At 46.3% G+C, this 27697-nt stretch overlaps 1 protein-coding gene across 3 annotated transcripts in view; it reads left to right on the top strand.

The window, feature by feature from the left end:
- The window catches only part of LRBA (LPS responsive beige-like anchor protein), a 2426603-nt gene that overhangs the window by 182059 nt on the left and 2216847 nt on the right, over nucleotides 1-27697 (top strand). For all 3 annotated transcript variants that reach the window (XM_085641653.1, XM_085641654.1, XM_085641652.1), the window contains exon 4: nucleotides 24070-24170. In XM_085641653.1, the coding sequence (XP_085497779.1) occupies nucleotides 24070-24170 (101 nt within the window). The remainder of the gene's footprint in view (nucleotides 1-24069; nucleotides 24171-27697) is intronic.

Here is a 27697-nt window from a genome sequence, read left to right as displayed (position 1 = left end):
GATCCTGCGGCCACCGGGGCCCCTCGACGCGTGCCGGCCGGGACACCTGACGCTGCCCCTGGGGTTGACAGCACCGCCCTAGATTTGCCCATGACGTCTACCGGGAGGGCTACCGCAGGTGCGGAGCGGGCTCAGTATCCAAGCGAGGTGTGGTCGTGACCGACCCTGGGCCCTCCGGCACTCCGCTGCGACTCGTCGTCACCAGACGCTGCTGCTGGGCTGTATCGCTTGTGAGGTAGGCAGGGCCGCGGAGGGCATAGCAGCCGCTCGAGCGGCGGAGGTCTCCCACCGGGCCGTCGCCAGTCCCCCCTCGTATGCGGCAAGGTCCCTCCTCCGTGTGTCCCCGGGATAGCCTTCACCACCGGGTCAGCTATGCTCCTTCAGGGAGACTGAGTCGGCATCAGTGCCTCGCGGGTCCCCCGCCGTCTCCCCCGCACTCCAGTCAGACCCCCGAGGGATCGCCGCTGTTAATGCGGGGTCCGAGTAGCACCCCCTGGTCCCAGGAACTGGTGCGCAACACTCCACGGCCTCGCCGCTCCTCCTCCCAGGTCGCTACACCGGGATGCCACAGGCCGCCATTTTAAGGTCAGGCAAACGTCCCCGCAGCCACTGGAGGCCTCCTCACGCTGGAGTCACCCCCCCCCCCGGCGCCACATTCAGTCCTGTGCACCACTGCACGGGCCACCCTGTACCTCGGCCTCCAGTGTCCCACAGCGCGGCCGCCTCCTGGTCTCCTTCAGATCGCCTCCCGCGCTGGTCGACAGTGGCGTCAGTCCTCGCTGGCCGATGCTTGCATCCACCACACCCCTCGTCGAGTCTCTCCGTATCGCACCTCTGCTCCGTAGGTGCCCCGACTCACCGCCAATGTCCGCCACACGGGGTGGGTATGGGGGGGCTCACCGGCACTCCCGAAGCATTGGGACCTGTGGTCCGCCACAGTAGTGCTCCCTCTCCATGCAATCCGCTTCCGAGGCAGTCAGACAACCCCTGCGGGGGTACGGGATCTCCACCTCCAGCGCTCTGATCCCTGGCCCGTAGTATGTCAGCGGTTGCGGCGGAGCCAGGCGGGCGCCATTTTACGATCGGCACCTCCTCACCCGAGCAGCTCCCGCTTTCATCGAATTCCTGGCACCCAAGGTCCGTTCCGCCACCGGGTCGCCAGCGCCGGACTCCCTGCGCCTCAGGGCAGCTTCAGAGGTTGGTAAGGCGCCCCCAGGCTCAACGAGAGCAGGCGAGGTGAAAGTCCGATCTCGGAGCCTCAGCAAGACGCGTCCGTCTCGGCGGCCATCTTAGCCACGCCCGTCCATCATTTGTTTGTTGTAACGCTTTTCGCCCCAAGTGGGATGGGTATGCCCAGACGTGGGTCCCGTGCTCACTACGCCACTGGAGTCAAGCTATCCTGGCTGATGACGGTTGATAGCCAGAAACCGGTCCTAGGATGCTTGATTCCGGTCCAGGGAAGACATGGCTTGGCAGTTCGGGCTGGACTGTTCCCATGAGGCACAAGGTCAAGACTGATTTGCATATGGCCATGTCTGAACTGGGGTGGCGTAGTGGGCAAAAGAACGATGGATTTAACCCAGATCTCTTGACTGGGGGAGAATGTCTGCATTGTCAGCATTCCGTCCATCATTTGTTTGTTGTAGTGCATAATACATGGCAAGAAGAAAGTTCGCTACGTAAAGCAAATAACATTTTCGCTTACATTTGCGTCAGTCAGACAGCGTGTGTATCCTCAGCGCGTAAGTTTATCGCTTGAAGGATCCAACACGTTTTTCATCTGTGAGTGTGGGCTTTGACAAGGAACACTGCATAACGTCGTCCTATAGTGACGTTGACACTCTTCTCATGCTTCTTGGCCTTGTCTGGTGGCCATCATGAGTGTGTTTTTATCTTTGGGGAAACTGTTTCTCAACACATACTTCGTCCACTATACTGCTGGTCACTGCTGTGATAAGCACACAAATTACAAACTCTTATGTTCAACTCCTGTGATGGGCACTTAATGTATTATTCAACATTTTGCAGTGGCGTGCACACTTGATCATCGACTGTATAGTTACTTTTAGCTATTTTGAGAGCCAGTACCTTGCAGTGACAGGCACACTTAAGCACCGCTTGTACTGTTGTTTTTGGCAATTTTGTTTTGAGAATCATCACAGTGACAGGCACACTTAAGCACCTGTACTGATATTTTTTGTGTGGACTATTTTTGAGAATCATCACAGTGACAGGCACACTTTTATGAAGGGGATTAAATGTTTGCATATTAGTAGTGTTCAGTGTTGTGTGTTAGGATTATTTAAATTATCTTGCACATTTTTCCTCACCTTGCACTAAACAAAATGTCACAGCTCCCCCATTCTTCTTGGTATCACCTAGGGAATCTCCTATAAAATGGCAAAAATGGAAGAAGGTCTTTGAGCGTTATGCAAAAGTTTGTGGAACATCACTTAGTGCTGAACAAAGGTCTTCACTTCAATTACGTTGTTTAGGGTCTGAGGGTCAGGAAGTACATGACCATCTTCCTGGGTTGAACAATGCTGATTGGTTAAGGGCTTAATGAATATGATATATTCATTAAAAAGTTTGCAAGCATTTTCTCCCAAAAGTCAGCACAATTTTAGAAAGGTACCACTTCGCTAAGAGGCTGCAAGGTGAAGGAGAGACAGTTGAAACTTATGTTACTCACCTGAGAACTTCATTTTGTAAATTTGGTAATCTTGTGGATGAGAGGATTAGAGATCAATTTATGGTGGAATGTAATATTGAAAGAGTAAGAGGAGAGTTATGGATGCGAGAAGAACCTTCTCTTGATGAGGTTTTACAAGTTGCAAAAAGAGTTGAACACTCTTTGAAGTGTGTTGAAATTAAGAAAGATAAACAAGCTGTGGTACAAGTAATTAAGACTGATACTAAAAAACCTGTGGGGAAGGGTGAAGGAGGTGAACTGAAATATAAACCCGCCATAAGAAAGTGTTATAGGTGTGATAAACTTGGACATTTGGCAAACGATAAAAATTGCCCAGCTCTAAATAAATATTTGACCCAAGTGTAAAAAGAAGGGACATCTTGCAATTGTATGTAAGATGAGAATATTGTCATCTTCTTCTAAAGTTAAATGAAGTGACATGGAGGATGTCCGGGAAGAAGAATTTGTTTGTGGACAAATTGTTGCCTAAGTTGAAAGTCCAGAAGTTAAGTCTAAAATGTGTCCCGTGGATTCCATCCTTATAGAGGGGGAATCGTCCAAAGTTCTGTTTGATTCTGGTGCCAAAATTACAATAATTTCTAAGTCCTTCTTTCAAAACAAGCTAGCACACAAAGTTTCCTTGAAGAAACCAGATTTAAAACTCCTAGCTTATGGTGGTGAACCCATACCTTTGCGTGGTTACTTTTTAGGGCTTATTGAGTATGAGCAACGCTTGCATCAGGGAAGATTTATGTATCCGTAAAGGGAGATGGCATAATAAGCTGATTTCACTAAGGGGATTTGGGTGTAATGCTCGATCCTAATAGTAGTACTCCTATTTTATTGAAAGATAAAGCTAACACAGTTCCTGATAGTAGTACTCCTATTCTACTGAAAGAACAAGCTAATTTGGTTCAATCTTGCTGCCACCATTGGTCACATAAAAGAGAAATTTCCTAATGTTTTCAGGGAAGGTCTAGGATGTCTAAAAAAAATTCAACATGAGATACGTCTGTGTGCTGGAGCCCGGCCTTCATGCTGTAAATTAGGAATGTACCTTTGGCGATTAGAGATGAGATGCAGAAAGAATTTTTTTTAAACTCATGGAAGGAGGTATAATTGAAGAAGTAGAAGGTTCATAGTGCCTGGCTCCAGTCATCGCTGCTCGCAAGTCTAATGGAAACCTCTGTGTGGACTTAAGGCAACTCAACAACAAGCATTTACAATGCAACGGTCTCGGCATTGTTAAAGTTAGAGCTATTGGCATTGCTCATGACATTATTTTTGTTTGTTTTTGTTTTTAAAACATTTAAAGAAACTGCATTGTTATTTACAATGTCAATAGCTTAATCACTCTCAATTGCGAGATTTATTGCATTTGCAGCCACCCACAGAGCCACTCACATAGAGCAACCCACACACAAATAGAGCCACCCACAGAGCCACCTACACACACACACGCAGAAGCCCACTGACCTATTTACATTATGTGCACTTTGTGATCTGCATGGTACACGTTCTTTGCTGCAGGCACATTAACCCTATGTGCTACCTTTCCAGGAGTGAAAACTTCCACTAGACAAAACTCCGATCTCTCTCTAGGAAGAACCTTAAACCCCAGAGTCATCAAGACATTTTTATTGTTGCTGAAAATTGCTGGAGGCCAGGAAGGAGGCAGCAAGCGCTTTTAAAACCTTAATTTACTTGCAAACATAATGTCTCCACCCAAAGTCAGCGCCCGGTCACACTGGTTGCACTGCCCTAGAGCTGGCCCTTCCCAAGGGTCCTGTGACCTCAGTGACAGAGTCACTGTTGTTCTTGGCTGTGCTGCTTCATAGGCCTGCTAGCAAGACTGGAGGTGAACTTCAGTATGGATTGTGGTGGACAAACCTTGAAGGTTAACCCAGACTTGCCAGTGCTAGGGTCCACCTGCTGGTGCTAAGACACCAGCGCTTCTAAGGTCTTGCGAAGCCTTCTAAAGTCTAGCATGGGATTGTGCTCTCACTGGAGAGTCGTCTGGTGGACAGGTTATTAAGGCTGAACGTGGTTCCCCAGTTCCAAATTCAGCAGCTCTGGTCATAGTGCCACATCGTCTCCCCCACTGAACACCATACTGTCCCACTGAGAAAAACTGACACTGCCTTCAACTACAACCCACACTTTACAGTAAATTATTCTCTTTTTCCGCAAAAAATAATACGAGGTGAATTATTGCTGCATTTGAGGCTGCTGTGCGCCTGGATGTAGTGCTGATGTTAATACCTTGCTACAGTCGGGAAGATGTGCATAGGTGAACTGCAATGTGATGAACACACGAACAGCCACTTCATCCACTGCAGACACATATACTAAGTGTGCATTTGACCACTAACCTAACTTCCAAGCATTATGACGCCACATTTCAGATCTCACTTGTTAAGATTTGGCAGAGGAGACCAGGGGGGAGGATGAGTAGAGAAAGAAGAGGTCAGAGGAGAGCAGGTCACAGCGGTGAAGAGATCAGACATTAGTTGAGAAGAGATCAGAAAGCCAGAGAAGAAGTCAGAGCAGAGAGGAGACCAGGCAGCAGAGAAGAGCACAGAGGAGCCCAGATCAGAGCACAGAGGCAACAGAGGAGGAGAGATCCGAGGAGTGCAGAGCAGAGCAGCAAGGAAGAGACGCAGCAGAGGAGAAGAGGTCAGATGCGTGCAGATCAGAGCACAGAGGGGAAGAGATGAGAGTAACGCAGATCAGAGCAAAGAGGCAGAAGAGCAGAGTGGAGATCAGAGGAGCCCAGATCAGAGCACAGAGGCATCAGAGGAGAATAGATCAGAGGAGCCCAGATCAGAGCACAGAGGAGCCCAGATCAGAGCACAGAGGCAACAGAGGAGGAGAGATCCGAGGAGTGCAGAGCAGCAAGGAAGAGACGGAGAAGAGGTCAGATGAGTGCAGATCAGAGCACAGAGGGGAAGAGATGAGAGTAACGCAGATCAGAGCAAAGAGGCAGAAGAGCAGAGTGGAGATCAGAGGAGATCAGAGGAGCCCAGATCAGAGCACAGAAGCAGCGGAGGAGAAGAGATCAGAGCACAGAGGCAACAGAGGAGAAGAGACGAAGGAGCACAGATCAGAACACAGAGGCAGCGGAGGAGAAAAGTGGAGATCAGAGGAGCGCAGATCAGAGCCGCAGCCAGCGGAGCAGAGCTGGGAGACCAGATGAGGCGCTCAGAGCAGCCGAAAGGCGACGGGGTCGACGGAGCCCACAGCAGCAGCGTCGACGCACGAGCAGCAGAGGGAAAGTTTTCAGAAGCCGCTGCAGGGGATCTAGAGCGACCAAACCCGGTGCTCGGGCTGGGATCATCAGCCAATCAGATTCCACCAGTTCAAATGAAGTCAGAGAGATGTACCACTTCATGTTGGTGCAAAGACTTCAGAGAATCATAGGGTTCTGCACTCTCTAGGCAGGGAAACAATAACCCTAAACCATGATCCATATATAGTCGTCACCAATGCCATTTCACTCCAACCTCTCTGTGTTGAAATATGACGCGTATGTGTGTTTCCGGGATGTGAGAGGATAAGAGAGCCGGGTGGCAAACTGACTTCAGCCGGGCATTGTTCCATTTTGTTCCACCACTGGGATCTGGGTGTGACACCATACACTGAGTTTATCCCCATAAGAAAGATATCAACCAGGACCCTCTGCTGCAACGACAAACACACCTATAACTATGAATATATATATTTTTAAGGCACACAGATTTTCGAATAACATTGACATAGTTACCCCATGCTACACCTGTCCATCATTGACGCAGCTAGCCTGTTTTGAAGCACTGCTAACTTTTACAGAAAGGGGATTGAGAGCGACAGGCAATGAGATATGTTTGGGATTAAACTGTTGCAGTGCTGGTCAGGCGCTGGGAGCAAAGGCTTAAACGGGCTCTGGTTATGGAGTCAACAGTGCATCAACTTCAGCAGGTACCTTCTCAGGAAAGGCAGAAGAAAAGCGTCACTTAAGCACCTCTGAGGCACTGCCCCCGCGATCACACAGCGCACAGCTGCCGTGCCAGGGTGTCATTCACAAGCTCGCTGTTTGAACCGGTCTTCAGTGCCAAGTGGCAGCTACCTGAACAATAACACTGCTGCGCGCCCACTCTGTGCAGACAGACTCCGCGCGGCTCAGAGCATCCCATCGGGCTGTGTGGGAAACAGGGAGAGGAGGAATATGTGCGAACCAGTGCCGAAGAGGGGTCTGAGAAGCGCGTGGTGGATCATGGCAACTTGGTAGGTTGTGTGGGCTACAGCAGCTGGGGTGAGGGTATGTGTGTACAGCGAGGGTGTGTGTGGATCATGACACCAGAGGGGGCTGTGTGGCAGCGGAAGCGGCTGTGTGTGTGGATCGCTGCAACAGAGGGGGCTGCGAGCTCGTGATTTCAGGTCTGTTCTCCCACCGGCAGTGGGCGGCAGAAACTGACAGCCTGCCGGCGGCTCCGGGGGTTTTCCTAAACAAGTGTGAGCACCTCCCTCAGGAGTGACTCATTGTTCCACTCTCTCTCAAAATCAGATCAATACGAGCCCCGAAATAGACGCCGGAAAATACAGGCACAGAAAGGAGGCCAGCGCAGAGAGGAACGTATTTATAGTTTGTTTTCTGAGACTCAGACTGAAAGTTTGTCCCGAGGAGCTGGGCCAGTAGTGGAAAGTGTAGCAGGAAGCGGTGGGCACGCGGAGAGAGTGGTCCGTGCTGCGCTGCGTTTTCGGATTCGGGGGTGTGTTTTTCTTTCTCTCCTCTTGCCATTGGCTGGAATGTTTACATTCCAGAGGAGAGAAAGAATCGAAAAAACACGCCCACGAATCCGAAAAAGACGGGGCTTGTTTGGAGAGACAAAGCTCTTCTCCAATGGCTGCCCAGCATTTAAGAGGACAGCCAATGGAGAAGAGGAGAGAAGAGGGGCGGGTTCAAGCCCCACTACTGCAAGTCATTCAATCTCGCGAGCGAGACTGCGCAAGCGCAGCCTTCGCTAGCCGAGACCTAAAAATGTGATAGTGGATCATTATCCACTCCCTAATATTTCTGAGTTATTAGTTTTGTTAGATGGTGCCAAAGTATTCAGCACTATCGATCTCACGTTGGTTTACCATCAGATCCAATTGAAAGAGTTGTCTAGAGATCTTACTGCCTTTGTAACACCTTTTGGCACATTCAAGTTTTGTAAGGATGCCGTTCGGCCTTGTGTCAGTAGCATCTGTTTTCCAACGGGTGATGGATAAAGTCCTCAAGGGTTCCAAAGGGGTATGTGTATATCAAGATGATATATTGGTGTTTGGTAAGAATGAGGAAGAACATGGGCATCATCTGGATGTGGTGCTTGAGAAGTTGGATATGGCGAATTTGTTGATCAAAGCTGAGAAGTGCTAGTTCACCATCTCTATTATCAATTACTTAGGTCATACCATCTCCCCAGATGGAGTGTTGCCTAAATCTGAGTTAGTAGACACTATCACTCGTATGTGTGCTCCTGTCTCAAAAGAATAGTTATTGAAATTCTTTGGGATCATAGAGTAATACAACAAATTCATTGAGAATTTCGTGGAACTGAGTGCCAACTTGAGAGCTCTTCTCAAGAAGGGTGTTGAATTTGTATGAAATGATGCTTGTGAGCAGGAGTTTAAGATTTTGAAACAAAAGCTTAACTGCGCTCCGTGTCTCAAAGAGTTTTGATCCTCTAAAAGTATCAGTTATTACTACAGATGCTAGCCTCAAAGGGTTAGGGGCTGTTCTTCAACAGCAGAGTGATGAAGGGATGTTAACTATTATGTTTGCATCTCGTGCCTTAAAAGATCCTGAGTCTCATTACTCGGTAATTGAGCGTGAGGCCTTGGCCGTATTCTGGGCCATTAGATAATTCAAGAAATTTTTGTGGGGGACAAATTCATTGTCAGAACAGACCATAAGCCTCTTTGTGAAATATTTTCTAAGAAAGGGATAGATTCTGTCTCTAGCAGGATTACCAAGTGGGTTGTCGCATTACAGGAATTTGATTTTGAAATAAGATCCATACTGAGTGTGGAAAATGGGGTGGCTGACACACTGTCCAGGTTGGTGAATATTGAGGGCGAGAGTGAGGCATGTGATGACAAATATGATGATGACACCCATGTATGCTTGGTAAATGAGGAGATTGTTTCTGAGGATGAGTGGCGTAGTGAATTGTCCTCGGATTCTGTGTTTACTGAAATAGTATCTTTGATTAATAAAGGATGGCATTCCAATAGACAAGCTTCGGAAGGAAGCTAGTAAATTTTGGGGAGTGAAAGATTAATTGAGTATGTCTAGTGAACTTTTGCACAAGATTGATACCTCCCCTTAATCTGCGCACCAAGCTTGTAGAATTGTCTCATCTTTCGCATTTAGGAATGTCCAAGACAAAAGAAAGGCTGCGTGCTTCTTATTGGTGGCCCGGCATGTATTTGCAAGTAGAGAGACTTGAGAGATTGCGTGGAGTGTGCCATGTGTGAGAAGTCCAAGATGGCGAGAGTACAACCCATGATTGTAAGAGAACTCCCGAGTGGTCCATGGAAAGAAATAGTGTTAGATATACTGGGTCCTGTTCATGGTAATGGGCAACAATTGTTTGTTATTGTTGCCATCGACCTGTTTTCGAGATGGCCTGAAGTGCACTTTACCAGTGGAATAGAGACAAAGAATGTCATTGATTTATTTAGAGAACCTCATGGCTAGGGAAGGTTATCCCAATACCATTTTGACTGATAATCGTGTTCAGTTGGTTTTGCGACAGATGGAAGCATTTTTAAAGAAGCGTGGTATTAAGCACAAAAAATGCTCTCTATATCACCCAGAAACCAATTGAATGATTTAACAGGGTTTTTAAAGAGGTGATTTCGTTGGCCAAAGGTTGTAGGCTTGATTGGAAAGCGAAGGTTCTTAAAGTCCACATGTACAGATTGACTCCGCATAGTACCACTGGCAAATCTCCTTTGTTTTGTTCAGGGGCAGTACTCCATGTACCTTAGTCGAACCATCCTGGGTGCATGAGTTGGAGGGTATGTCTGGTAAAGATGAGACCACAGATTTATGGTGTAAGAGATGTTGAAATGGCAGTAGCCAGGAAGTCTTTTATTCAAGAAAAGCTGTTAAAAGTACTAATGTTGCGGTTGGAGATTTGGTAGTCATTAAACACCCTGGTTTGAGTTCAAAATTCTCAAAACCCATTAGAGTAATTAAATTGTTCAAGAATGCTATCAAAATGCAGGATAATCGTATATGGAACCTCGGGAGAGTCGTCCCTTACAGAGGTCCTCCAAGTTCTATGGTGACTCTAATATGAAAAATTCTACAACTACTAGTTCTCATGTAAGCAATGGTGATTCAAATGTTTCTGTAAGTACTCCCAGGTTGTCTCCTAGGATGAGAGGTAAACCTTTGTATTAGAGAGATTTTGTACAACAGATCTCATGTGGTTAATCTTACCATTTAGCCTGTATTTATGTACACTTTATCTGCAATTTGTTTTTTTTTCTTTTTCTGCTTTTTTTTTTGAAGGAGGGAAGGTGTGTGGCATCTGCTTATTGTTATTCTGGTGCCATGGTTCCTAGAGAATGTATGTCGCTAGCTCTTCTATTGCTGCCTGGCTACGGTGGGCTGGAATGTCATGTTTTAAATAAGAAGAGGGTGTGGATGTACTGACATGCTCTGTCTGGATGGGATCTTTTCCTTGAAGAATAAATCTAAAATTCAACTTGTTATCCATCCTTGAGTCATCCTTTCATCAGGACCTTGGATCCTTCAGGAATGTCCTGACATATGTACGACATCTTAATTGTAAACGTATGCCGATTGAGATGATTATTACGGTCTCTTGTTTCTGTACTTGTATTACAATAAAACGATTTATAAAAAATAACTAAAATATATAGTACCATTTGTACAAGAAATCCTGAATTGTAGCCGGACCACTCATTAATTGTGACCATTTGATTTTCATTTTATTTTAGCTGTATTATTTAAGGGGGTGTGGCTTGGCTTTAAGAAGGATGGCTGCCTTTTGGTCTCTGTTCACTTCCGGAGACTTATTGACTCGAATAGCTTGTCCCAGGAACTGTTTCCATGGCACATCAGCTAAAATGGGTAATATTGCAGACCAAGTATCATATGAAAGGTTTTGAACTTAATTGATCAACGTTGACTCCTAAAATGCATCGCATTCCTGACCTCCTCCTGATCTCATATGGTGTTCCCCAGTGCGGAGTGAAGAAGAGCATTCTCACTCCAGACATCTCTTAAGTTCTGTTTGCTGATTTTGGGGTTTCTTGCTCATTTCATAAATGTCAGTGCAGTGTTCTGCATTGCCTCAGACTTTTCTGATGGCTTTGGAGTTGACATAACTGACATGTTAGAGAAATAAAATGCCTGATGATACCTGGTTAACTGAGAAGAGTGACTATGCTATCGTATTAGGGTCATGTGTTCTCTTTTGTTACATACTAGATGGTATTTTTACTATGGTGCTTTTTTATTTTTATGAAAACCGCAAGCTTCTTCTTCACTTACTCTTTTTACTGAACCCTAATAAGTTTATCAACATGCACTCCCGGTGGGAGACATTTCAAGATGCATATGGCTTTTTGTTTAAATGAATGTTTGTAGTGCTGTGACTTTCATGATGGTGGTCGACACAGTGCAGATTATCTACACACTAATAAGTGCGACTAGCTTGATGGCAGTTGGATGAGAAAGGGATAGCTGTGAATAGACAATGTAGTCATTAATAAGTCTTTTAACTTGCTCCTAGCAGTGAAAAGTAGGTCCAATTATGAAATGAAGGTTTAGTGGGGCATAATAGATTCTTTTAGCAGAGGGAATGCTTCTAATGATTCATCAACACACCCTAGTGGAGGCTTTGTATGTTTTGGTTGTTTCCAGTTGCTGTTGCAACTTTAGGGACCGCAGTTGGGAGAGGGATGACAGCCTGTATGAACAAGCATTTACAATGCAATAGGTCTCGCTTTTGGGAGAGTTACAGCTATTGGCGATGTGAATGGCAATGTCTTTTACCTATGTGTTTTGGTTTGGAGTGGAGTGGGTGTATGTGGGTTGGATTGGAATTGAGTGGGTAGAATTGAGTGGTGTGTAGTGTATTTGTGTAGTGGAATTATGTGGCATGGTGAATAGATGTGGTGAGAGCTGCACAGAATAGATAGAAAGGAAGCGAGAGGAAGGGATAAGTAGTTTGTGCAGGAAGTGGTGCAGAAAGAGGGTTTGAGAAAGAGAAATAAGTGGAGAGCAGGCCACAGACGCATAAAGAGGGAGCACCTGTGTACGCAGAACACACACCCCAAGAAGAGTAGTAGAGCGTGGGTTTGAGGGACGGAAACCTTGAAAAAAGGCACCGGAAGATATCGTGCTCAAAGACCTGAAGTCAACCACATGACAGAGGCAGGAGGAGTGCATGAGAGAGCGAGAGGGGGTGAGAGAGGGGTGAGAGAGAGGCTGAGAGGGAGAGGCACCAAGAGGTGGGGGGGGGGGAGTTGAAAGGTGGACCAGTGCACTGCACGAGGAGGTACTGGAAGGCACCATGTGTGAGGAGGCAGTATAGAGAGAATGTGAGGGAGGAATGAGAGGGGGCAGTGGGATTGCAAGGTAAGAGGGGGTAGTGGCAGCATGAGGAGGAGATGAGAGGGGCAGTGGTTGTGTGTGAGGGAGATAACAGTGTTGGTGGAAGTGGGAGGTAGAGATTTGTTGTATTGGAATTTTGTTGTGGAATTGTGTGGTGGGGAGTTGCGTAGTGGAAATATGTGGCATGGTGTGCTGTGGAATTATGTGGATAGTAATTAAATGGTTTTAGGTGTACTGGAATTATGTAGAGTGAGATTGTGTGTTATGAAGTTTATTGTGTAAAATGACATTGTGTGTTTTGGAGTGGCAATTATGTGGTGAGCTGTTAAATTTTGTGGCACGATGTGGAAATATGTGGTGTGGATTGGGGATATGTAGTGTGTTGTGGAATTTTGTTGTGTATTCGAAATATGTTTGGTGTGGAATTGTGCGGTATGTATTGGAAATGTGTGGAGTTGAATTGTGTGGCTTGGAACTGTGTGGCGAGTGAAATTATGCTTATTGAAATTGGGTCATGGTGTGGAGAGCATTTATGTGGATTGCTGGTATGTGGGATAAAGTACATTTATGTGGGGTGTATTCATGTATTGAGTAGAGTGTTATTATGTGGAGTGTAATTATGCAGCGCTGAGTGGCATTGTGTGGAGTGTAATTATGTTGTGTGATGTAGAATTGTGTGGCATTAAATAGTGTGGTGTTGTGTGGGATTATGTGGCATGGTGTGGAGTAGCATTATATTGTCTGGAATTATGTGGCATGCTACAAAGTTGAATTTATTGTGTGCAATGGCCATAGGTCTCACTTTTGCGAGAGTTAGAGCTATTGGCGCTGTAAATGACAATGTGCTTTACCCATGTGTTATGGAGCGGAGTGCATGAATGTGGAGTGGAATTATGTGCGTTAGATTGAAATTGCTAATTGTGGAATTGTGTGACGCGTAAATGTGTGGTGTAGCGCAGATGTGTGTACTGGAATTATGTGCCATTGTGTGCAGTGGAATTATGTGGATAGTAATTATGTGTTTTTGAGTGTACTGGAATTATTTGTAGTGGGATTGTGCATTGGAAAGACTGGAAGGGCCGGGGCAGTATTAGTGAAATGGCAAACTCTGCTTTGACGTGCAACTCACTGCCACTGTAAAAGGTGAAAACTATGGCGCCTGTTAGTCAAAGTAAAAAAATCCATGTTACCACGTTGGATACACTGGAAGGGCTGGGGCCGTGTCAGTGGCACGCAAAGTCCTGCTTAAAGTGCAGCTCACTGCCACTGTAAAATACGAAAAATAAGGTGGCTTTTAAAGCTAGATATGCTATACATTTGTGTCTCCTCACAGACCGCATATATGGAGGGCCCATATTCTGTAATCAGTTGTTGCACATAATATATCTCTTAATGCAAATACTATATCTCTTACCACAGCTGTTTGCTGCATTCATGAACCACAAACTGTCACGAGGCCAGTGACTCTCATAACGTGCATTGCTGAGGGCAAACCATCGGACTTTCATGTGCTAACTCTTGGAAGCTGCCTTTGCGCCTGACTAGATGTGTGTGTGTGTGCATTAGCAAGTCGTGTTTTGGACCACGTTTCTGAAAGCACAGCTGTGTGTCCTCAAGGCCTCCCTGGTTGACACAGGAGCTCTTACAAGCTTCCATCCTTAATGAAAGACTCAAAGTTGCATTTATTCCATTTATTTATGCCCTACTTTTAGGAACACATCCATTTCGTTTGTATGCACAAATTGAGTGCATGCACGATTTCACATTCAGAAATAAAGTGAATAGAACAGCCCTGGGCACAGCAGTTTGAAACGAAAATGTTTCTCTTCCAGGCAGAGCTGGGAGAATTCAAAGTGGAAAATACCCATTAAAGTGAAGCATCACTTTAACATATGGCCACTTTGGGCGATCAACGGTGTTTAGGGCCCACTGATGGTGGAGACGTTATAGCGCCGATAAGATCTCTGCAGACCACAGAGCCTGCCAGCCTGCTTTGTTTCCGGATTGTCACTTTCAGGCTTTCAACCTACGTGTCACTTCCTTTTACAACCAGGGGCACGTGAAAGGGGCGTGTCTTTTCGTCCTGATCTATGTTTAGGTCTCGCCTGACCCAGCGCATGCGCTGGTCTGGCGAGACTTATTGAGAGGGCTCCAAAAAGTGCTAACAGGCCAGCCTAGAGCTACAGTGCATGTGCACAGGCGCGCGCGTCGCGCTTTACCGCGATTACTTTCGCGGCCGCTTTGATGTTTGATCGCGATCACTTTCACTTTTGCGGCCGCACAGCCGCTTTGCATAGCCAACAGGTCTCGCTTTTGGGACTTATAAGTATTTAGTTATGCAACTGTTGCATGGCTAAACACTTATAAGGTCTCAAAGGCGAGACCTATTGGCTATGCCAATGCTTGTTTTAATTTGCAAGCCTTACATTCAAATTAAGGGACACAACTTAACCAAGCATTTGCAATGCAATAGGTCTCGCATTTACACGAGTTTGAGCTATTGACATTGCAAATAACAATGCCTTTTATATTTGTTTTCATTTTAAAAACATAAATAAAAGGCATTGTCATTTACAATGCCAATAGCTTTAACTCGTGTAACTGCGAAACCTATTGCATTGCAAATGCTTGTTATTACTGACTCGAAGGTATTGTAGCGCTTTAGGTTTAGGTGAAAAAGGTAACAGTAGCATGCGCCTATAAATAAAACAAAATTAAACAGGAAAAGGGCTGGGAGTGAATTTCAATAGGCTTTTGCCAGCAGCGACTTGAGCACAATGCCTGCAAAACCCGTAAGTAAAATGCAGAAAACTGTTTGCTTTAAACATTAGTAAAATGTAAATGTTAGATGTCTGATTTATAGCTATTTGTTTTACTAACCAAGATTTTATTAATGTCTTTGCTATATACTTTACACGATCGGAGCATTTTGTTAAAAAGTAAACAATAATTAACATAACTGGATGGCTCCCAAATAACCTGGTGCGAGCGAACGCAGATGTGATACCCTGTATTTTGCCCCAATATATACACTTGGAACCTATTTAAAGTTGTTTACAATACATATAACAAAAAGGAATAAGCCAAGAGCGCACATATCATTATCCACACGCACCATAAGCGATACACCAACTGTTCTCAGTACCCCACAAGAAAGCAAACGACCACCTATCTCCCTCGCCTTTACCCCACGGATAGTTTGCACACCCCAAAATGATAATCTATGAATACAAAAATGATACGTCATTAGCAACCAGAGGTGAAACAATGCGACCACGATAGAACATCAGATATTCACAGATGGATCCCCCATTAGTTCAAAAGGATGCCGATCACCTCCACTTGCCAGGATACGAGGGTGAGATATAGTTTATGCTCACCTGCAACAGCATTCGAGAAGAATACAGAACCACACACAAGAAACCCACAAGGAAAGCTCCCGGTGTTTACTGGGATTCTAACACCCCAGAGATATATGCAATGTTCTTTCCCGCCCCCCTCTCGCACTCCAGTTTAGAAGCAACCTTTCTGCGGGTTTCTCTCCTCATTAAAACAAAAAGTACACTGCCTTTCAGTAAAGTAGCGACGGGTACAGCAGATTGTTGTGTGTGCCGTCTAAGTGATTTATAAATTGCAAAAACAAAGCAACCTTTAGGTGAGTCATTAATATGCTTATGTAATGAGCAGTACCTGGCATTGTTGGTACTTTCAGAGACCCTGGCATTATTTTGGTGCTTCCTCTGCCTTAGCAACAGGGCCATGTGTGAAGCCCGAGTTGAATTGTAGCACCCACTAAGGCAGCATCATAAAGCACCTGCCTACAAGAGCTTTAATGTGCCACATCGAAAAGCAGGAACAGGGTAAGGATTTTTAGCACTGCAGGCAGGATAGAAATTTGCCTTCTAGAGCACTTTCCAAAAACTTTGAAATGGCAATTTGTTGGTATTTTGTATCACATTACTATCGCCAATAGGTGGTGCCTTGAGGTTGTTTCTTAACCTTTTGTTATGGAAGCACCAGCCATGTAATCTCCTTGCTCTGCCCCATTACAGTCCGATGCTGGGGCTCTTAAAGTCATTTTAAGGAAGTAGAAGAGTGTGTTTGAAACCCGGCGCCTATGGAAGGAGAGGGATGCAGGAGTGGGGAATGGAAAGAAGCAGGCTCTACCATTTACAGCTTAGCAGCCATGCTCGTAAAGAGACTACAGAGATGCGTTGCAGCAGGACCTCCGCCACAGAAAGGAATGCTGGCAACACCAGCCGGTAGAATGAAATGAATGAGCAGGGTGGGGTACGGGATGAGAAGAAACGCAGGACTGTTTGGAGGGAAAGGGGGGGGGGTGGGGGTAATCTACTTTTCACAGACAAAGCCACTGTAAAGGTCCATATTTTTACGTCCAAAACATGCTCACCATGGGTGTCCACTCCATTCTGATCCCCGGCTGAGAATGTAATTTGAGCCCTTGCTACAAAAAAAAAATGTCCAGACCTCACACTGTTTGAAGTCCCTCATTACCCTCCTCCGTGCTGGTATAAACAATAAACATTGCTCATGATAAAAAAATAACTTGTTTTACTTTCCCTACTGCAAAAAAGACTAGTTTGCCTCTTTTAAGAACCCGGAGTACAGACAACCACTGAGAACGCGCAGCGAAACCCAAGGGAAGCAAAACATTCGACAGGATGAAACCAAATCGCGGGTGGAACTGCTGGGTTTAGCATGCCATTTCCGGGAAAAAATAAAGCGCACTTCTTCACGTTTGCAAACATACTAGCGCTACTGAATGATTTTTTTTTTAAAAGTGCTTTGTACCAATTCTAGTGTACGTTGAAGCATTTACACTTACTTACATAAACACCCCCCCCACTTACATGATGGTTCAACTAAGCAACGCGCTCCTGAAATGGCAGCCGCGATTAAAGTATGCTCCACGGACACCTCGCTAGCAGTTAACACTTGTCCCAAGTATTTAACAAGACTTAAAGGTATTGTTTATTTTTTAAACATAAAAATGGGTGACATTCTTGAACATAAAGCGTGGCACCTGTGTTGTAAATATAGAAGAGGGTGCCATGCTAAAAGAAAGCGTGACGCCCGTGCACAGTAATTAAGCAAGTAACAAAGTGCTCTTTCGTGATGTTATGCAACACTTCTGAGGGATTCACTTTGTATTGTTGTGGGCAAGCAGAGAGTTGTACATAAAATGTGAAGCCCTTCTTCTTTGTGCTCGTCTTTAAAGTACTGTTAGATCCCCTTTGATCCTGGCTCTGTGTGCGTGTCGAATTAGGCAGCCTAACTTTAGCATGCTTTTCTATGGCAGCAGCCCATGTCGTCTCAAGCTGGATACTGCAGTGCAGCAAGCCAGCAGGCAAGTGTTAGGCAGCGATGAGCCCCTTAACGTCTTGCTGTGTTTTCACCCTAGCAGAGCCCTCCTTCATCCGCCTGGCTCCGCTGCTCTTCTGTGAAGTTGACTCAGGCTGCAGCCCGTTGGCTGAATGAAAGAGAGGGGGACCCAGAGCTGAGACATGGGATGGAGGAGAAGAGTCTAGAAACATGTATACTGTAGCGTTTCGGAAAAGCGCAAACTATGTTTTATTTAAAAAACAAAAAAAGACGGTCGCTAGCATTGCGTACAAAGAGAGCAGGCTCTGGCCCAAAGACACGAGCAGCCTAACAAACAAGCATTGGCCGCACGCGCGCCTCGCGCTTAAAGTTTAAAAAAAAAACGAAAAAAAAAGACAAGCCCGGCGGAGCATGGCGCGCTTGGGGGCGGGGGAGCGCATTCCAGGCGGGGGAGCGGACCCTTTGAAGTGCTCCCAAAAAGCGATTGCATGGCGGCACGATGCGCGTGATTGTGCGCGTGCTAGCCATGCAATCCGCTTTTTGGGAGCACTTTTAAAACCCGCTTACAATAGTCTCGCTTTGCGATCGCTTACGCGATAGCAAGGCGAGACCTAAAAAGGAGGCAGCCCAGTTCTTTAGTTGGTGAGAAGAGTGGCAAATTGCTTGGAGCCATCATTTAGTTTATGGTGAGGGTTTGATTTTACTTTTACCTCTTCCGCACACACATGCTTACTTCACTCGTACATTCTATGAAATGGCACCAGTTTATTTGCAATCTGACCCCATAGTTTTGACTTGCAAATCTTCAAGTATAGATGTCTGTCGAGTGGATGTTTGCACTGTTTTTGAGAGCTTGATGTAACAGTAAAGATGGTGCAATGTAGAAACATTTGTAAATGTGGCATGAGAAGAATCCAGACTAGGTCAGACAGTGAACAGGAGTAGGAACAACTTTAATTCTGAAAGGGAGATATGATGGACACTCAAGTGAGAACAAGTGTGATCAGCTGTATAATGAGTAGTGAGAAAGGATAGGCTACCTCTCTACTAAATATGGAATGTGGTAGGTTCTTGAAACATGGTAAGCTGCAGGAGTTGACACTGTCGGCGCACTATTTCAGAACAGCGTTCCCATTCCTTTTGCACAGTTGCAGACAGATCACATCTTACGCGTGGCCACTTCCTGGCCCATAAAAAGCTGGTGGCCAAAGCGCAGCGACACATGGTTCACTCGGGCCCTAGCATACTCCCTACATGACCCTCTGCAGTCCACTAGGCCAAAGTGGGATCGAGACGTAAAGCGCAACCTTATGCAGAAGGAATAGGACAGGGCTCTCCAATACATCCAACATAATATCCTGCACAGGGCATATCTCACTCCGGCGCACTTGCACAAGGCCTTTCGGCTCCACCTCAAGCTGCCCTAGATGCAGAGCACAGGACATTGATATAGCCCACATGTTTTGGAGCTGCCCCATGGTGGCAGCACATTGGCAAGAAGTCACTGACGCACTGGCTGACATCACAGTATGCACGGAGGGAGGCTCCATAGAGTGTGGAGTCTTGGGTTTATTCAACCGTAAAATGACAGGGAACGCTACTAACCGCTTTAATGATCAGGCACTACTCATGATTTGGAGATCTACTGCCATGCACTGGAAGGCCAGCCCACTACCAGGTTTACAGTATTGATGCACAGTGACTCCCAAATGGGGTAAGGCTGAATCTGTGGCCCTCAGATGTGAGTAGGCCTGTGTCCTTCATAGGGTCCCTATAGCAATATGATGGGACGTTCTGCTACAAGAGCTGCAAGAACTCCAGGAGGACCTACTGGACTGAGAGGTCAATCTGACGACTCGTTAGCCATTATAGTACTCTGACGTACTGCATGGTCGTCTATTCTGTCTTCGCAAATAATTTGAGCTCCCACTCGTTATTACATGTGAAAAACCGTGAACCAGTATGCGCATAGCACTACTCCACTGCGTTGCAAGGTACCTTTAGAAAGAGGGTTCGCACTAAAGAAAGTGGGTAAGACCCAAAATGATAGCGGGTAGGAGCGGACTAAAGAGGGAGTGAGCTAGGTTCAGGGCATTCTCACTTTTCCTCACCTTGCTTTCAGTGCTATGCTCAATTTTATCTCCACGTGATTCACTGTGTCCAAATTTCCGTGAACTGCTGTGGATTAGGAAGTTACTATATCGCCCAGTTGGCTCAAATTTGGTTTGTCGGATTTCTCAATTTTTCTGATCTTAGGGCATTCAAAAGAGGCTACACCTGATACTATAAAAGATCAAATAAAAAACAGAGTACTCCATGTTAGTGTAAACACTTTTATATAGTTCACAGATAAAGCATTGAAAGAAGCAAAACCTTTATATGTATGAGAATGCTCTTTGCGCCCCTTAATTTTTCACCTTATTGTACTCAATTTTCACTGATAATAGCACTGTGTGTACTGTGGCTCTCCTATACAGTGGGTGCACTCTGCCACTACAATGGTACTGTTAAAATTGGTTTCACCCAACTGGCGTATTCAATTTTCCTGTAAAGGGCATTGTAGATGGCACAATAAAATCTTAAAATACACTAATGGTATGAAAGTTAAATGGCATGTGAGGACTGTGGTGTGTATTTACACAACTCCCTTGTATGACAAAAATAAATTGCTAGGAAAATAATGGCAGACTACATATCGGGAATAGTGCTTCTTTTCTGTGGATAAATTCCAAAAGCTTTTTTTTTTTTTATGTGGGTGAACACTAGTGGCCTGGAGGAATAAAGATAGAATGTTTATAATAAGGTTAAGCCTCCTACTTTGTTGTAGCTATAGTAACTGTATCTACTCTTGTCTTATCTAAGGTAGCAATGACATTGACCATTCTGTCCTGCACTTATGATTATGCCCATATGTATTTATAGTTTCCTTGTAAAACACCCTAATACTGAGCTGTACAGCAGCGCTAGAGAAAAATATAAATAAATAGTATAGCCTAAAATATCCAGGCCTATGTGTAACTTAAATTGTTATATATTTGCTTGGAAAAACGCTAGCAAATGATTCAAAGTTATTATTCAGTTGATTACCAAATATAATTTAATGGTGGAAGTAGGATTGTAATAGCTTTATTGGAAACATTGCTTTTTTAAAGTGTACTTTCTGCTGCCTTAGACAAAATGGTTTACAATTAGTTTTCCTCTTGGCTAACTCCAGCGACTCAATACACATTCCTGGCTGGGCCTGCTGCCAGAAGGCAATAGCTTAGCCTTTGGGCCCAAGAAGACAAGTGTGCTGTCAGCAATTGGACACTTAACTGGGATAATCTGGGAGTGGGACATGGACAGCGGATAGACCAAAACACTGCGTTCCCACTTCCACTTTTGACTTGGAGATGTCACATAGGGCTGGAATTGTTTACCCTCATTAACTCCCAGGGCCGACCTAGACTTTCTGTCTCCAGTCCCAGAAAGGGGGAAAAAATATGTTTGACCTTGTCAGAGGGAGGGCAATAACTCAAAATGGGGGAGTAGTTAAGGAAGAGCCAGAGAGCGCCCTTCTGATGGGATAGTGTGAGAGAAAAGGCTAGATTGGGTGTAGAAAACTATACAGTCACTTTCTAATGCACAGGATAATACTGGCACCTCACCACCACATCAAAACATTCCTGCACCTGGGATTAAAACATCTTGAAGAAAGCAGACTGCCAGAATGATGGAAGAAAGAAAAGTCAACGACTTGTAACTCCTGCTGAGCATCAGGAATTGGAACTGTTTTCCAAACATCATGTGGTTGGCCCCCTTTTTTCCTGCTTTATGGACACAAAACTCAATATGACTCGTGACTCCAGCTAGTCCCAGCTGACCACTGCAAATTAGACACTGCACGATCCCTGGCTAGAGGAAGACCTGGTGCAGAGAAACCTCCTTTAGCACCTGCATGTTGCAGGAGTGACCCATAGGAACTTTCCCAGCAGTTGGAGAAAAGCCCATCTTTGTCCTCATTTCTACTTCCAGAAGACTGAGACAAGGGAATGAGACTTATCAAGGAACAGGCACCCTCAGTGGGCAACCAAACCGGTTCGTTTCACTCTGAACCTTTTTGCTGTGCTGAAACTGGTTCAGAAGGACCTTGCGCTAAAGGTATTTCGCCAGATCAACGCCTTACTCAAGAAACCCAAGGTGGATCTGATGGACCTCAAGAACTTCCGGCCCATCTCCCTGCTCCCGTTCCCGGCGAAGGTCATCGAGAAAACTGTCAACAGACAGCTGACCCGCTACCTCGAGGAGAACAACATCCTGGACCTGTCCCAGTCCAGGTTCCGCAACCACAGTACCGAATCTGCCCTCTTTGCCGCCACCGATGACATCAGGGCCCTGCTGGACAACGGAGAAACCGCGGCCCTCATCCTCCTGGACCAATCAGCCGCCTTCGACACGATCTGCCACCGCACCCTACGCACACGCCTCCACAACGCAGGGATCCAAGACCAGGCTCTGGAATGGAACACCTCCTTCCTCTCCGGCAGAACCCAGAGCGTCCGTCTCCCCCTTTCCGTTCCAAAGCCTCAGAGATCATCTGCGGCGTACCCCAAGGATCATCCCTCAGCCAACATTGTTCAACTTCTACATGGCACCGCTCGCCCACGTCGCCAAACTGCACGACCTCAACATCATCTCTTACGCTGACACCCAGCTAATCCTCTCCCTCACCAAGGACCCCCTCACCGCCAAAACCAACCTCCACAAAGGAATGAAAGCCGTCGCATGGTGGATGAAGAACAGCCGTCTGAAGCTGAACTCTGACAAAACGGAGGTCCTCATCCTTGGCCCCACCCCCTCAGCCTGGGACGACGCCTGGTGGCTGACCGCACTGGGGGCAGCACCAACACCCACCGACCACGCACGCAAACTGGGGTTTATCCTCGACTCCACTCTCTCCATGGCCAAGCAAGTAAACGCCGTCTCATCCTCCTGCTTCAACACCCTCAGCATGCTCCGCAAGATCTACAAGTGGATCCCCACCGAAACAAGAAGAACGGTCACCCAGGCCCTCGTCAGCAGCAGGCTGGACTACGGAAACGCCCTCTTCGCAGGAGCCTCGGCCAAACTCCTGAAACGACTACAACGCATACCGAACGCCTCTGCACGCCTGATCCTCGACATCCCTCGCCACAGCCACATCACACCCCACCTGAGAGATCTGCACTGGCTTCCCGTCAACAAGAGGATCACCTTCAAGCTCCTCACCCACGCACACAAGGCACTCCACAACACCGGACCAGCATACCTCAACAGACAACTCACCTTCTACACCCCGAACCGCCAGCCCCGCTGACCTCGCCCTCGCCACTGTCCCCCGCATCCGAAGAGCGACCACCGTCGGAAGATAGTTCTCCCACCTCGCTGCCAAGACCTGGAACACCCTCCCCATCCTCCTACGGCAGACCCAGGACCTACTAACCTTCAGGAGGCTACTCAAGACCTGGCTATTCGGGCAGTAGCAGCACCCCTCCCCCCCCCCCCCCCCCCCCCCCCCCAAGCGCCTTGAGACCCTCATGGGTGAGTAGTGCGTTTTTCCAAATTTCTTGATTGATTGATTGACCTGGAGCCCTGCCCGACTTCCAGCTCTGGGCATTGCCCTGCTGGCGGATTTATTGAACCAACAGAGTCACTAAGTCGAAAGGTAGAATCTTGAATCGTGACGAGGCAGCACATTTATTGAGCTCAACATTTAAGAAATCCAGCTTTGTCCCCCTGGCAAAAGACATGCCTTCAGTGAGAGCTTGATGACTATGTATGAGACTTCAGGGGACCCTTGCTGGGTTCAGCGTTAGACTTTACCCCGCTGGAAGACTTTGAGCTCCAAATAGTATGCTAAGCCGTAAAGTAAGAGCTAAGACGACCTTCGCTACATCACAGTGGACCTGAAATCAGACCTAAGTTTCAGTGAACAGCAAACTGATACGATTTTATAAAGTAAAGCAGCAATGTAAAATATCGCCTGTCCCAGTTATCTGATTTCTTTAATTTGTATGTCTTTTTGCTTATCACACTTTCTCTATTTTTCTAAATTTGGTTTGGGAGTGTTACTGTGATGTTTTATTGACATTAGTATTTGTGGTACTGTTTAAACTTCACACACATTTCTTTGAGAAATTGCTTGTTACCAGGTTACCAGGTTGCCAGGATCGTTTCCAGGATAGTTACCAGGTTTGAGCAGAGTTTCACTTAGACTTGTCTTGAGATCTAATCAGTGTGGGTTTAATAAGTTGGTAAGCGTTCCTCCTTCCCAAATTAGTAACCCACTTCCTTGGCACATTTTATATAATGACAACCATAGTCTGATGAAGAGTTAATGAATATGTACTGTTATAAAGCTGTATATCCTATTAATATTCATTCTGTTGCTTGTCTTCAGATCTCTTGGTTGATATGTTGGGAGTCCTTGCAGGCTACAGTTTGACGGTTCGAGAGCTCAAGCTATTCTTTGGCAAACTTCAAGGAGAAAAAGGACAATGGGTAATTAACTTTGTTTTCATAAGCGCACTCTACCTTGTGGTTAAAAGTAAATTCTTGCACTTATAAAGTCAATCAGTTTTCATTGCTTTAATTTATGGGATGTTTAATAACCTCCCAAAAAGTATGTGGGCTATTTGTTGAAGGCTGTGTTGTGGTGATTGTTCTTTCTACAAACAAAAAAGATAGCTGTAGCTTTCATGCAAGCAGCATTCTTTCAAAGCTAATGGTGAAGCATACATACTTGTATGTTGTATAAAGGTACATTTTTAAAACCTAATTTATAAAAAAATGGAAGGAGCCTTCATGGTGATAAGAGTCCTGGGTTGTACGGACGGGAAGCTCAATTTTTCAAGGAATATGTGGAGTAACTCATCCTGTGTTTATTGGCAATGTATGAGGATGCCAGGGAGACTGGCCACTTGCCTCAATCGGTTTAAGAGACCTTAATAGTAACATTATTAAAACCTGACAAATGCCCGTACTGCTGCAACTTCTACACGTCACTTTCCATGCTAAACATAGACCAAAAACTCCTGATGTGCATGCATGCGACTAAACTACTCCCCCTTCTTCCTATCCTTTTCAGAACAGATCAGTCTGTCTTTATCCTAAGATGTTCCACTGTCTACAACCTTTGCACCCTCTTTGCCCTGCTTCACACTCTCCATCCACATCTCTCGGCAGTAGCACTCTTCGACGTAACAAAGGCTTTTCATTCCCTCAAGTGGCCTTTCCTCTTTGCCTTATTGCAATGCTTTGTGCTCAGCCCCTCCTTTCTCCTCAAGATCAGTCTCCTCTACGCATCTCCTACTACCAGATCAACATTATAGTCTCTGTCCCCATGATGAGTCACTGAGGCACTCAGCAGGGGTGCCTTCTCTCTTTAGTTTTGTATGAAATTGCCATGGAACCACTTCCTGCACGCTTGAGACAACCTTATTGTAACCGGGGTCTAATTATATGACTCGCAGGCTTAGTCTCAATTTTTTTTTTCTAAATCTAGTTTGATTTTTCCAAGCAAACGTATCCATATATACACAGGATACAAAGGCTAGCAGTTGTTTCCTGGACAATAATAGTCTCTGATCGCAGTCAGATGTCAATTATATGTTCACAGATCATAGGTGCATGCATCAATCTCCCAGGATCAAACATCAGGTAGTAACCAGATAACGGAGGAATACATTTCGCATCAGTAAGCATTAAGGAGCAATTGGTTTAAGAACAGTTCTGCAGTCAACAAGTGATGAAGAAAACAAACAAAACTAAACCCCCCACCCTCATATTCCACCCCCCTCCGGATGGGGCACAACACTTCACAAAACCAACATCATGAGATGAACATCAAGGAGCACCACGTCCCCAATGAGAAAAATCTCTACACTATGGCAGGTACAGGTAATCAGATATGAGATCTATACTAATCAGGGTGGAGTGGTTGGAGTGCCTTCCATCGAGCTCTCACCCAGCTCAGTATCCGGGGCTTTTGATAAGATTACCAGTGATTCCCAGGCCCTCGCGGCCTCCAAAGCTTTGTCGCTGTGCCCTCGGCTAGCCATCTGCAATCTAATTGTACCCTCGCATTCAGCCCACCTAAGGATTTCCGCCCTCCACCTCTGAACGCTGGGGCCCCGTTTAGTCTTCTAGTGTGCCGTAATGTCCCTTTTGGCCAGTAAAAGGCCATGGTCCAAAAATTTACTAGTGACCTTGGTCTTGGATGTGTGGGGAAACCAGTGGAGCAGACAAGTACCTATAACAGGTTCTATTTCCCTTTCGGTTATATAACGCAACACCGTAACCACCTCCTCCCAATATGTCCCCAACTGCGGACAACCCCACAACATATGGCGGAAGTCCGCGCCCTCTGTACTGCATCGTGGGCACCGCACTGTGCCTGTATTGAAGTATGCATTAATCTCGGCCGGTGTGAGGTACACCCTATATAGTATAAAAAAAATGCACAAGTTGGAACCGGGCATTTCTAGTACTTTTCCACGCCCTCTCAGCCAAGTCAACCCACACCTTCTCTGGGATCTCTTTACTCAGGTCCCCCTCCCACTTCCGCAGTAGATCCCGCAGCGGGGACAGCGCTTCGCGCGTCATACGCTTATATAAACAAGTTACTGCTTTAATGGTCCCAGCCGCCATTACCACATATTGGTAAGCCATGGAGGACCGTGGCTCTGATGACCCTTCTCGCCAGTGCTTTTGGATGGCCGAAACCAGAGCCGAATGAAGCAGAAAATCCCCACGGGGAGATCATACCTGTCCTGCAATGCATTGAATGGGAGGATGGTACTATCTTCGTATAGATCCCCTAACATATGCAAACTCTTCTCTCCCCACCAGTCAATGCAGTCCAGTAACTGCCATGTGAGAGAGCAGTACACATGGTCAAAGGAATCTCTGGGGCATAGGGCCACTCAATCGGTGCCCTCCACTGACTCCAGGTCCAGCAGAGCCGAAACATCCGTAGCTCATTAGGAAGCGTCTGGAGACTCAATGGTAATTGTAGAATAATAGACAATAGCACTTGCCCCGAAGCCGACCCCCCCCTTCCGGCTCAATTGGACCCCGAATTTCCAGTGCCACTGCTTGGGTAAGCCACTGCAATTGAGCTGCCAAATAGTATGTCTCAAAGTCGGGGACCGCCAATCCACCATCCGTTCCTGGTCGCATTAAAGTTTGCAGTGCCACCTGCCGGCCGCCCAAATTAAACCTGTGATCATTGATTGAAGTTGTTTAAAGATCGACGCGGTAATCCAGACTGGTAGGGTTAGAAAATAATACACTAATCGAGGAAGAGCCACCATTTTAAGAAGGGCCACTCAGCCTGCTACTGAAAGAGGTATTGTCCCCCAAAAGTCTAGGCTACTCTTAAGACCCCGAATAGCTCTACCCACATTACCGTCCAAGATGTCAGCCGGTTTATGGTAAATGAGGGTCCCAAGTTATGGCAAGCAGCGATATTCCCACTGTACGCCATTGGTAAGCGATGGCCCCCCCATCCAATGGGGCAGCAGGGAACAGGCAAGACTTCGCCCAATTCACCCTGAGGCCCGAAACCGCCTCAAATTTCGGAAGTAAACTCTTCGCACCTGCAAGGGCGTCAGTCGTATTTGCTAGAAACATAAGCAGATCATCAGCATAGAGCGCAATGGATTGGATAGAGCCACGCACATTCAGCCCCGAGTAGCACCGTCCCATCTGAGCCTGGGCCGCTAAGGGTTCCATGGCCAAGGCAAACAGAGGGGAGAGCGGGCACCCCTGCCGTGACTCACAACGCAAGCAGCCGAAAACAGGCCACCCGTCCTAACTCGAGCAGTAGAAGAGTTGTAGAGTAACGCCGTCCAAGCCACAAATGCATCGCCTAAACCAAAACTGCGGATGACTTGAAACAAGTACAGCCACTCCAGGCTCTCAAACGCTTTTTCGATGTCAACCGAGAAAATGGCGCTAAAATCCGCCGGGTAGGTATCAGCTTCCAGAATGCGTAATAGGCGCCTCACATTGATGGCGGTATTCCT

This window comes from Triturus cristatus, chromosome 2_2, assembly GCF_964204655.1.
Source record: "Triturus cristatus chromosome 2_2, aTriCri1.1, whole genome shotgun sequence".
Lineage (NCBI taxonomy): Eukaryota > Metazoa > Chordata > Amphibia > Caudata > Salamandridae > Triturus > Triturus cristatus.
This window is presented reverse-complemented; position numbering and strand designations above follow the sequence as displayed.